The sequence below is a fragment of the Arvicanthis niloticus genome, chromosome 9 (assembly GCF_011762505.2).
Source record: "Arvicanthis niloticus isolate mArvNil1 chromosome 9, mArvNil1.pat.X, whole genome shotgun sequence".
NCBI classification, from domain to species: domain Eukaryota; kingdom Metazoa; phylum Chordata; class Mammalia; order Rodentia; family Muridae; genus Arvicanthis; species Arvicanthis niloticus.
This window is the reverse complement of record NC_047666.1, coordinates 13,753,248-13,766,130: the sequence shown is the minus strand read 5'-3', so window position 1 is coordinate 13,766,130 and position 12,883 is coordinate 13,753,248. Positions and strand designations below refer to the sequence as shown.

At 45.2% G+C, this 12,883-nt stretch overlaps 1 protein-coding gene across 2 annotated transcripts in view; it reads left to right on the top strand.

Moving 5' to 3' along the window:
* Dnah6 (dynein axonemal heavy chain 6) overlaps positions 1 to 12,883 on the top strand; it is a 191,083-nt gene that overhangs the window by 133,402 nt on the left and 44,798 nt on the right. For both annotated transcript variants that reach the window (XM_076939926.1, XM_034511794.2), the window contains 7 exons: positions 591 to 787; positions 1,614 to 1,817; positions 2,874 to 2,999; positions 5,877 to 6,041; positions 6,818 to 6,885; positions 8,832 to 9,012; positions 10,620 to 10,799. In XM_076939926.1, the coding sequence (XP_076796041.1) occupies positions 591 to 787; positions 1,614 to 1,817; positions 2,874 to 2,999; positions 5,877 to 6,041; positions 6,818 to 6,885; positions 8,832 to 9,012; positions 10,620 to 10,799 (1,121 nt within the window). The remainder of the gene's footprint in view (positions 1 to 590; positions 788 to 1,613; positions 1,818 to 2,873; positions 3,000 to 5,876; positions 6,042 to 6,817; positions 6,886 to 8,831; positions 9,013 to 10,619; positions 10,800 to 12,883) is intronic.

Below are 12,883 nucleotides of genomic sequence, written 5' to 3'. Positions count from 1 at the left end.
ATGAGTGCAGTGCCTGAAGGAGCCAGTAGAGGGCATCAGATGCCCCAAAGCCAGAGTTACAGTCAGTTGTGAGCCATCTAATGTGCATTGGGAGCCACACTCAAGTCCTTTATAAAAGCAGTAAGCACTTGCACCTGCTGAGCCACTGATCTCCAGCGCCCAGATCTCAGCTTTAATCTAACCCGCAGGATGTACTTACATTGCATGTCCTTCTTTTGTGAGTTTTCAGATGAGAAGAATGAAGATATTGTATAGATTCACCATCTTACATACAAAATGGCTCATTTGAACATTCACGTTATAACTCAAAAGAACACATGACTCTGGTCTAGACAATAAATACAGCAGGCCTACAGAGAGCACTGTCTCCAGCAAGAGTAAGGAGCACACAGGAAGTTCTTAGCATGGAAGAGGCTAGACTTGCCTCTGAAGTGTACACACTTAGGGAATTGGTGTGAGCTTTCATAAAGATGAATTGACATCATTAGCTCCATAACAGCAGCTCGTTTGGAAACCAAAGCAAGCCAATCAAATCTTAGTAATTTGAAAAATATTGACTAACCTGATCAGATGTTCTCAAAATCATCCAGCAAAGAACATGGCCCTGACCAAAGCGCGCCTGGTACGTGCTGGAAAGCTGACAGCTGCATTAGGAGATGAACAGGTTCGATGGGAAGAAAGCATTGAGAAATTCCAGGAGGAGATAGCAAACATCGTTGGAAACGTGTTTATAGCAGCAGCTTGCGTGGCTTATTATGGGGCTTTCACAGCCCAGTATCGGCAGTTGGTGAGTAAGACTGCTATGTGTGGAGTGGTAAGAAGCAAGAGGAACTAGGTGGGGTATGGAAGACTCATTTTCCTAGGTTTAAATGGAAGCTCTCCACTATAGCAATTCACCAGGGCAGAAGTATATGTTATATTTATATACACGTGTGCACACATAGACCTTCGCCTCTCTCATTGGCTGGTGACCATCTATACCTAAGCTTCCAATAGCATATTTCTCCCTTTCTTCGACATTGGAAAGCTGTCCATCACTCAACACAATAACCTTGGGGACCGAAAGGATACAGTGAGGTCCCTACGTTCATGTCAGAAATGGCATCTAAACTCGATGTGTGTGAAGAGGTAAGACAAGCACAGAGCACTTGGGGAAGGAGACAGGAAGAAGCAAAACACTGGGTGAACCTGTGTTTTCTAGAACTTTTGTCATATATATATATGACAAAAATGACCTCACTTGAGTCCTTTTCAAGAACAGGAAGCCTTTGAGAATATATACATATATAAATACACATATATATACTGTCTACATGCTTTCCAAAGTACCAAATTAACAGGAAGAACTGCATAGTCATTTTTTATTAAGTAACTCCCAAAAAATGTTCACCGTCATGAGCAATGGGACATAGTCTTGGAGTCACCCAGTCTCAGAAAGCACTCAGGGATCCTCTGGTTCAGTGTGATTGGTCCCCTGTTGGGGAGGAGGGGAAAGACAGTTGTGCATCATGCCTGAAGTTATAGTAATGGCACGGTATAGCCATCCTAGCATAGCCATCCTAGCTGCGGCTTCCTGCTGCTCTCCATCACATATCAAAGGCTCCTTCTTACAGCTTATAGAGTGCTGGATCGACTCCTGCCTGGACCTGGAGATCCCCATTGACCCCTCCTTCAGTCTCATTAACATCCTCGGCGACCCCTATGAAATCCGGCAGTGGAACACAGACGGACTGCCCAGAGACTTGATATCAACTGAAAATGGCATTTTGGTTACTCAGGGGAGAAGGTGGCCTTTGATGATTGATCCCCAAGATCAGGTGTGTAACAAACGTTTATGATAGGGTGGCCCTCTGCTGAATATGACATGTAAGAGAGGATTTTTAACATGATTGAAAGACCACAGGAGATTTAAATCTAAGGAGTTGAGAAGGCTTCTCCTCAGAGTCCCTCAGCTTACAGAAGTATTCAGTTTTGTGAAAAATCAGAAGGGACCTGCATGAGAACCCTCCATTCTTCATTTTGACTGATTTTGTTAGAAGGTTGGCTACTGGCTTCCCATTTTCTACTGGGGAGCATATAAATTGGCAGAAATGCATGATAATACATCCTTTTAACCTAAAAATCTGAGGAATCGGGGTAACGTCAGAAAAGATGGAATTGGGGGCAAGTGTGCCTTCATTTACAGACGCATGCCATCTGACTTCCTAAATGCAAACAGGAAGCCCCTGAGAAAGTCACAGAAAGGAAGCTGACTGCCTGCCTGTCTTAGTGAGGGTTTCATTGCTGTGAACAGACACCATGACCAAGGCAACTCTCAAAAGGACAACACTTAATTGGGGCTGGCTTACAGTTTCAGAGATTCAGCCCATTATCATCATGGCGGGAAGCATGGCAGTGTGCAGGCAGACAAGGTGCTGGAGGAGCTAAGAGTTATACATCTCGATCTTAAAGCAACCAGAAGACAGCCCTTTTGCAGGCAGCCAGGAAGAGGGTCTTTCTTCTGCCCTGGGTGAAGCTTGAACATCGGATCTCAAAGCCCACACTCATGGTGGCTCACTTCCTCCAACAAAAGGCCACACCTAATGGTGCCATTTTCCGTGAGCCAAGCATATTTAAATTACCATAATTTACGCTGCCAAAACTCTGGGTTTTCCTGGGTGACTCTTTCTTAGTTTTAAACTTAAGCAAAAAGAGGAATCTCAATCATTGGATTTAAAAGACTTTATTGAGGAGAGGAATTTTGTGTTTGTTTTGTTCGGGATGGGGTTTGTTTTTTATGTCTCCAATTTAGTTCTAGACTGAACATCTCTAAACTTTACTCAAGAAACTTGTAAATTCCTAACATTTTACCTTCTCTGTGCTTTCTCACACAGGCCAATCGCTGGATAAGAAACAAGGAAAGCAAGAGTGGGTTAAAGGTCATTAAGCTTACAGACACCAATTTCTTACGCATACTGGAAAATTCCATCCGTCTGGGTTTACCTGTCTTACTGGAAGAGGTTCGATTTTTACTTTGCCATTTCATGTTATTTCCTAAGTGTCAGATGTCTGGAATGCTATACAAGTCAATAGACCACGCCTGCATGTGTGAAGGACACCAGTCAAGTCCATTTTCAAATGAGTCAAACCAGTTGCTTCTCAAGTAGCAAATTCTCAGATGAGCTGGGATCTGTTGGCTGAAAGAATTTTTCACCCCACTATTGTGTAGCTAAGCGTCCCCACTTAACATGCTGCTTGTTCCCAAGTCTCGTTGTGGGCCTTAAAGGATGAGAAATTCAAAGCCACGAGCCCTGTCTACATACATGTCATACACTAATGATGAAACGTGGACTATTCTGGTAGATGTAACCATTATTTCCACTTGGGCATAAGGTCAGATTAAAGAGATCACTATTAAAAATGAACTTTTTTTTTTTAGAAAAGTCTCGTGTGTACAGGCTGGTCTCAAACTTACTATGTAGCCCAAGATTATGTTGAACTCTTGATCCACCCCTCTCTACCTCCTAAATTCTGGGATTACAGATACGTGTCACCAAAGCTGGGTTTTCCATGCTAGTACTAGGACTTGGGTCTTTGGGCATGCTGGGCAAACACTCTACCAACTGAGCTACATTCACATACCCCAGAGGAGTGGCTCACTGAGTGAAGATGGTCTACCATGAGATTCATCACTCCAAGACTAAGGTTACTTACATGGTTCACTCATCCCACAAACATTTAAGAACAAACCACAAAGAGCATAGACAGGGTCCCTGCCCTCAAAAGCACACAGACTCACTGGGAACAAAGACAGTAAAGAAGTAAACAGAGAGAGGAAGGAAGTGGTGGGGAGGAAGAGATCTTTCAAGCTTTGAGAGAACAGAGTGCAGAGACGGCCAGTAAGAAGAGCAGGGACACAATCCCGGTCTAGTTTCATCCTCTTGCTAGGATAAGACACTCACAAAAAGCCAGTTGGAGAGGAAAGGATTCACTTGACTTACATTTCCAAGTCACAGTCCATCACTGAGGAAGGTCAGGTAGCAACAAGAATGCTGCCTGCCGACCCCTTCACTGACTCCTACTTAGTTTTGTTAATACAGCCCAGAATCACCTGCCCGGGGATGACTGGGCCCTTCAACATGTCATAGACCAGTTTGATCTAGCAAATCCTCAGCTGAGGCTCCTCTTTCTCAGAAGACTCTAGGCTTTCTCAAGTTAACTATAAAACGAACCAGCACAGAGCCTAAAGAGGGTGAGATTTAAGCTGTGATTTTTGTCTCAGCTTGGCAAGTGTCTTGGGTCAGGGGACTCAGGCACCCTGAATGTTGCTCTTAATTTGCCATTCTATTTTTATAAAGGTGTAAGGAATAAATAAAACATGAGCTGTGACCACTTATGTCAAAGTATCTCTGATTCAGCACAAAGGATGCTCAGAAATGGCACTGACCTGTGGTAACTTAGCTGCAGCCCTTGAATGGTAACAATAATTAATATGATGTCATCCCAAATATTTGAGGAAGCCAAACAGTCATGATTTGGTTCTGAGTATCCTAACTTATTAATCTTCACTTTAACCTTACTATTAGATTGGTTGATTAGTATAGATAGTATCTTAGTTAGGGTTTTACTGCTGTGAACAGACACCATGACCAAGGCAAGTCTTATAAAAAGACAACATTTAATTGGGGCTGGCTTACAGGTTCAGAGGTTCAGTCCATTATCATCAAGGTGAGAACATGCCAGCATCTAGGCAGGCATGGTGCAGGCAGAGCTGAGAGTTCCACATCTTCATCTGAAGGCTGCTAGTGGAAGACTCAATTCCAGACAGCTAGAAGTAGGGTCTTAAAGCCCACGCCCACAGTGACATACTTACTCAAGGCCACACCTCCAAATAGTGCCACTCCCTGGGTCAAGCATATATAAACCATCACAGATAGCTACTATTATCCCATTCTTCCAGTGGAGAAACCGAGGCATTAAGTTGAACTATCTAACTTCTCTGACCAACACATAGAAGGTGCTAGAATGAGTCCCAGAGCCTGCCTTACGTCATGTTACAGAAAACTTTGGCACAGTTATATTAGCTTCAACTGTGCTCTCAACTTGTGTTTACTTTAAGACATGAGAGGTCCCAGGGACTTTCCTCTTTCACAGCAGAGGACAAAGTTCCTTCTATAATGTTGTGCCCCTGTACAAGAGCAGAACACACTTGGCCCCAGCCAGGGACAGGATGCTATAGCTAGGCCTTCCCTGTTCTCCAGGGCTTGAAGTCATTACCAAGGTACTCATTCTTAGATCTCTGCATTTCGACAGTGGTTCTGTCAGACCCTTTTCCTACCCATTTATGACTGGGAAATTGATCTTGCCTGTCTCAGCTCTTCGAGTGGAGGCCAGGGAGCAGGTGGTTCACAGGTTGTACATGCATGTGGAGGTCAGAAGTTAACTTCAGATGTCTTCCGCTTTCCATCTACTCCTTGTTTTTGGAAACAGGGTCCCTCACTGAACCAGGAGCTCACCAATTAAGCACACAGCCTTAAGTGATCTCAAGGCAGACTATTAACTTGGCTACCAGGGCAAGCAGAAGTTCAGTCTGTCTGAGATCAAGAGGTACTTTCAGAAAAATGAATTGGCACATAGACATACTTGTCTGCAGACAGCTGAGGAGTGGGTCACCCAGAAGTCGGGTCCCATCACTGACCTTTGCTCTACTGGCTTAGTTCTCATAGAGATGAGCAGCATGTGAGACCATCCTAAAATAAGCGCAGTGCTTTCCTGTTAGGAAACACATGAGCACAGGGAAAAGTACGTACTCAAAGCAAATTCTGAGGCCCTTAACTGACAAGTTGGTCGCAGTCGTTTTTAACTCTTTGCTTTTTGCATTTTTCCAATTTTTTAAGCTCAAAGAAGTCTTGGATCCGGCCCTGGAGCCCATCCTTTTAAAGCAGACGTTCATGAGTGGTGGAAGACTGCTTATCCGCCTCGGAGACTCGGACATCGATTACGACAAGAGTTTCAGATTTTACATGACAAGCAAAATGCCGAATCCCCACTACCTGCCTGAGGTGCGTATGAGCTGCTAGTCTGGAACTTTCCACCCAGCTGAATTATGTGTGATAAGTCTCTATGGCTTGGCCAGGCGGTGGTGGCACACGCCTTTAATCCCGGCACTTGGGAGGCAGAGGCAGGTGGATTTCTGAGTTCAAGGCCAGCCTGGTCTACAAAGTGAGTTCCAGAACAGCCAGGGCTACACAGACAAACCCTGTCTTGAAAAAAAAAAAGTCTCTATGGCTTGGTGGCCTTCCACCTGCAGGGATCCACTGAGAACCACTCTTGCTCTCCCTTTCTTTCTCTGCCACCTTCCCTTTCTGTCATAGGACACAAGTGCCCCGCACAGACACTACCCAGAGCAATGACTTATCTCACAGAACTGTTCAAATGTCCATGTCTATACTGCCAAATAAAATTGTCGCCTATTGAAAACTATTGAAAAACTCTAGTGAATGGGTAGATTTAGAGAATCATTGGCTAGAGTCCCTGTAAGTGTTGTTAGTCATGGCAGAAGGTATTAACTTTCTCCTTCTCCTTCAACCATCATTTAGGAACCTGGGTGAAGGAAGGGGGGAAGAGATTACCACTCCTACTGGCAGAGAAAATCTTGTTTGAATTTTGAAAGCCATGCTATGCTTGGCATGTGTGCCTAAGCATGTGCACAGTCAGACCAGGGACGCCTCTTCCTGGATAACAGGGAAAGCTGTTTACATTTTAAAAACAAAAACATCACCATCTCGTTATACCAGACTACACTCAGGCACTCATGTGCTTCATGCTTCTCTTCCAGGTGTGCATTAAAGTCACCATTATCAATTTCACTGTAACTAAGTCCGGTCTGGAGGATCAGTTGCTAAGGTAACCAGGATAGAGAGTATGTATGGGAAGCTGGGTGATGGTCATGGGTTTCCTAATGTTTTATTTAGAAGAGGGTTTTTTTGATGTTTTTTTTTTTAAATATTTAATCCTGTGTATGCATGTCTGTCTCTGTGTGTCTGTACTTGAGTGCAAGAACCATCAGAGGCAAAAGATGGCATCAGATCCCTTGGAGTTGGAGTTGCAGGAGGTTATAAGCCACCCACTGAGGGTTCTGGAAAAGAAACTCAGGGCTTCAGCAAGAGTAGTATGCACTCTTAGCCTCTGAATGATCTTTCTAGCCATTGCTTAGAAATTTTGACAAAGAAAAACAAACAATAAATCTCAAAAAATATATATCAGACCTTCTCAAATTCACAGCTAAACAGAAGGCCTTTTTAAAATGTGATATCAAACTCTAAACACTGTCAGTAGTATTATTTTAACAATATATTCATTGAACTTATCCCATACCTATGCACACATAAACATACATCTGAAGACTTTATTATCATTCTTTATGTGATTCATGTCATATATTTATATTAATATATACAGTGCTTTACTATTTTACTACATTCTATTTGCTGTGTGTATCCATGTGTTGTGAGCACTCAGAGGACAAGCACAGGAGTTGGTGCTGTCCCTCCACCACATGGGTCTCAGGGAGTGAACTCAAGCCTCCAGGCTCAGTGGCAGGCGCTGGTAACTACTGAACCATCTCAATGCCCATGCAGAGGGAGAACCTTAGAAGGATGCTTCTCAGACCATGGCCACCTCTAAGGAGGGCACTAGATGTGCAGCTGACAAAACAGAGCTTATATCTTTTCATCTTTTGCTTCATTTTAAGAATAAATTCACATATTATTTATACAGAAGAATTGCTTCCTTGAATGGTAAGGTTTCATAATCTCCCAAGTCAGTTTTTTTTTTTTTTTTTTTTAATTTTGTGTAGAGTGTTCCTATTTCCGGCTTGGCCTAGGTGAGCATTAGTGAATGACATTGACCGATTAAACTGGTAAAATGGTTCCCTCCAAACAAGTCGAAGCCGTAAAAACAATGGTGGAGGCCAGACCTCGGACACACAGCATTTACGGCTGGAGAGACACAGTCCATAAAGTGTCTGATGGGCAGCAGAGGACCTGAGTTCAGTGTTTCTATTTATTTATTATTCACTGGGGAGCATCGGGCCCACAGGCCATGGAGCATGTGCAGAAGTCTGAGACCCACCTATCCGAGTTCGTAATCTCTTTTCCCTATATGGGATCCAAGAGCTGAGCTCATTTCATCTGCTCTGGTACCGAGTACCTTTCCCTGCTGAGCCTTCTCTGGGGCCCCTGGGACCTCAGCTCAATTCCCAGAACTCACATAAAAAGCCATGTGTGGTGGCTTGTGCTTGTAATCCCAGTCTGGGAAGGTAGAGGCAGGCAGATGCCTGGAGATCAGTCTGCCAGCCTAGCTGAGTAGCTGAGCTCTGGGCCAACGAAGCCAGTCTTGAAATAAGGTGGGTAGCATTGCTGAGGGCCACCACCAGAAGTCATCATGTGGCCTCCGTCTGCACTCACACCACTCACACACCCACGAGTCCACACACTCGTGCACACACACAGACGTGCCATGCACACAGGTACATGTGCGTACACACAGACACACACACACACAGAGACACACACAGATACATACACGCACACAGACACATGCACACACACAGTCCAAATAAATAAGTACATATAAAAGTAAGTAAACAATTGGCTGCTGTTCTCTGGGCAGCCGTACCACAGTTACTATGCTTTCAGATTCAGCTACATAACACTCACAGTGCTGGTTTACAGAATGCTCGGGGGGCGGCGGGGGGGGAGGAAGCGGGGCAGTCACACACTGGGCAGGAAACAGCAGTGACTTGGGGGACCTGAGAAGTTGTAATCCAGGTCTCCCAACTTCGGTTCCAGCGATGTTGTGCGACTTGAAAAACCTGAGTTGGAGGAACAGAGAATCCAGCTCATCGTGAGGATCAATAGTGATAAAAACCAGCTGAAATCTATCGAAGACAAAATCCTGAAATTGCTCTTTACGTCTGAAGGGAATATTCTGGATAACGAAGAACTCATTGATACGCTCCAGGACTCCAAGGCAAGTGGCATAGTCTCAGTGTTTACAGAGAGCGTGTTACTCAATCCATGACAGTGTGTAGGCCTGTCTCAGCAACTCAAGAAGCTGAGGCAGGAGGATTAAAGGGAAAAAAAATGCATGTTAACCTGGACTATAGTGAGTTACAGAGGAGCATAGGTTACGTAGAGAAACTCAGTCTCAAAACAACAAATATGTGCTGCTTTAAAAGTCATAGTTTGGGGGCTGGATGGCCCCCTGGTGGCTCTGTGGTTAAGGGCACTGGCTGCTCTTCCAAAGGACCCACATGGTGACTAATAACCATCCGTAACTGCTGTTCCAGAAGATCCAGCGCCCTCTTCTGGCACCTGCCAGCACTGCACACAGGTGGTGTACAGACATACATGCAGGCAAAACACCCATATACACAAAATAAAAATTTTAATAAATCATAGCTTCAGGATCTGAGGGTTCTATATGGGCTTTGAAGCAAGAGCAGGCCATCTGTAAGTCACCAGGGACACACGTAGACTATCGGCCTCATCATCACCAGAAAAAGAGCACAGAAATTGTACACCCCTGACCCTCTTGTCCATTCAACGTTTAAAAACAAAGACTGTGAAGAAGGACAAGATACAAGTGGGAAGCTATTGTCACCTCCTCCAGGGAGTCCGCCTGATGGTTCCAGCTGAATCAATCTCCTCTTCCTCTTCCTCTTCCACTTCCTCCTCCTCCTCTTCCTCTTTCTCCTCCTCCTCTTCCTCTTCTTCCTCCTCTTCTTCCTCTTCCTCTTTTCCCTCTCCCTCATCCTCTTCCTCCTTCCCCTCCCCTCTCTTTCTCCTCCTCCTCCTCCTCTCCTTCCTCCTCCTCCTTCTCTTCTTCCTCTTCTCCTTCTTCCTCCTCCTCCTCCTCCTCCTCCTCTCCCTCCTCCTCCTTCTCCCAAGCCTATCACAGCCCTTGTTACTGTTCACTTCAGGGCAGAGCTGGAGGGTGCATGTCTTCCTCTTCATTAGGTAGGTGAGTCCGGTGCAGCAGGGACCTGTGAATAGCTCATCCTTCTCTTTCTTCTCTAAGCCTTAGGCATGGTGGTCACACAGCAGTGGTGTCAATAGAAACCTGTGGGTGGCACGATGAAGTTTCACACTAAGAGTATGATCCTGGAGTGACTTATCTCATAAGTTAAAGCATGGTTTCAGAACTGTGTCCAAGGAGAGTGCTTTACTGGAGGGGAAAAGGCGGGGAAAATGACCTTTGAGCCTTCGACTAGACAAGAGCCGTGTCATGGTCTTTATATTTGGTTGATATTAACAATTATATACTGGCCTGAGAATGCAGTCGAGAGGGGAGAACTGAGCCTCTGCACTCCGAGCACTCTACCTCTGAGCTCCACCCCAGGCCCTCCTCTCGACCTCTGACATTGTCCAGCATCCTTTCCGGTTTCCTAGTCAGCTCGGACAGAAGGTCACAAGGTCCAGAGCCCTTTTCACCGCTCCTTTTTTACCTCAATGCCCCTTTATTACAATCGCGAACTCACCCATCCGTATTTCTTTCCTAGACTGGACAGGATGCGTCCCAAATCCCCACTGTTTTCGCAGAGGCAGATCCTAAGAACGTGTTGTGTATTTATTCAGATCACTTCGGGTGCCATTAAAACCAGGCTGAAGGAAGCAGAGTCCACCGAGATGATGATCAACGTAGCTCGAGAGAGGTACCGCCCGGTTGCCACGCAGGGCTCCGTGATGTACTTCGTCATCGCCAGCCTCTCGGAGATCGATCCCATGTATCAGTATTCACTGAAGTACTTTAAACAGGTAACTGCCTTATTGTTGCGACTTCCCTTTGAACCCTGTTGGGTTATTCCATACCATAAATGGAGTTTGGGGGTAAAATCCTCCAGGACTTTAGATGCAGGCAGAATTCAAGAGTGGTCCTATCTTATCTACCAGATCACCCAAGGAGTCCAGTGCTCAGTGTGTGTGAAGTCTGTGGAGGAATGAGCTTACAAGGTGCATTTCCTCCCTGCTCCCTCAACTAGGTTGCTTGCTTTCCTTCTGGTCTGCCTGCCTTTTGTTATATGATGCCTTTTAAGGCAATGGTTCTCAACCTGTGGGTCACAACCCTTTTGGGGATTGAACAGCCTTTTTCACAGGAGTCACATCCCAGATGTCCTGAATATCAGATATTTACATTTCATTTCATATCAATAGCAAAACTACAGTTGCAAAGTAGCAATGAAAATAATTTTATGACTGGACGGTCACCACAACATGAGGCAGCGTATTAAAGGGTCCCAGCATTAGGAAGGTTGAAACCCACTTTAGGGGTTAGGGAGGTGGGGCAATAGTTAAAGTGTTTTCTGCTCAAGAAAAGATGACTAGAGCAAATGCCAGGTGGACAGAGCCAGGGGGTCCCTAGAGCAACCTGGATAGCAACATTAGCCACTGGGTTTGATCGAGAGACCCTGTCTTAAGAAGTAAGATAGAAGAGTGAAGATGATTCCCTTCAGCAACCTCGGGTCTCCACTTCCATATTCACATATGTACACATGCTCACACATATGCAAAGCATGCATGAATACCCATATGCATAAACTTTATATACAATACATAGGCACAGAGAGAGAGGAGGGAGGGAGAGAGAGAGAAGAATCTCTCTGTACTTTGTGCTGGCTGTTTCTACTCTGCAGTAGGCTTGGTAGTGTGGCACCAACCTTAGCAGAGCTGGTTCCTGTCTGCCCCAACCCCTGCCCAGAATGTCTTCCCTGACGGCTGTGGCTCAGAGGTCTCTCTTTCCGTCGCTCCTTCCTTTTCTGTTTCATGTCCAACTGTGAGACATCCCAGTTTTATCCCAGTCTCTCTTGCCTCATGTTCACACCTCTCTCCTGAAGAAGACTTGATGTCTCACCGTCTTTACAGCCATGCTCAGTCTCCACCAAGAGCTCAGAGTATCTATTCTGAGTCACGAAGCTTCAGCGAGCTCTGTTGAGAGACAGCGTGCTCACCGTATGGGTGCCTTGCTAGCCCAAACTTCCACCTCCCTGTTCCCCCTGTCATGTCTATGTCAAAAACTTTTAATTTTAGCTAAAGAAGATTTTTTAAGTATTAGGTGAAATCTGCAATCTATATATGTACAAAAGCATGGAAGGAAAAAGGCAAAGAAAGTCAAGAAAGAAATATTATTATGCCCCTAGGCCCCCCACACATATAGCAGATGTATACCTCGGTCTTCATGTGGGTCCCCAACAACTGCACCGGAGGCTGTCCCTAAAGCTGTTGCCTGTCTGTGGAATATGCTCCCCTAACTGGGCTGCCTTCTCTGGCCTCAGGCGGGAGAGGATGCGCCTAGCCCTGCAGAGACTTGATGTGTCATGGGAGCGGGGATGCCACTCTCTCAGAGAAGGGGATGGAGGATGGGGGAGGGACTGTGTGAGGAGGGGGACCAGAAGGAGAGGGCAGCAATCGGGATGTAAAGTGAATACATAATTTTAAAAAAGGAAAAAGAAATATTATTGTGCATAACATGTTAAGGTCTATAACATGTAAGGAATTTATATAGATAGTAAAAAGATTACTATAGAGCCCCAACTTAGCATAGTCATGGGCTCCCGGTTACCTGTGTCTTTTGTTTTCACAGACAAAGCAGTTAAACACTATTCATTTAAGCAGGAATCCAATGGAAGAGATCAATGTGGTTATTTCAGGGGCTGTCTTAGGTAGACGTGGCCATCCTACCTGTCTCTACTCTGTGCTCTCCGATCTGCCCCTCTCCACTTTCCCCCATCCTTTACCAGCTCTCGGAGCCTGCGCTGTCCCCTTTCTATGCAGAGCAATTTAGTTTAATGCCACTTTTCTAACCCTCCATGTTCCTACCCCATGACACTGCAACAAAGGCCTTC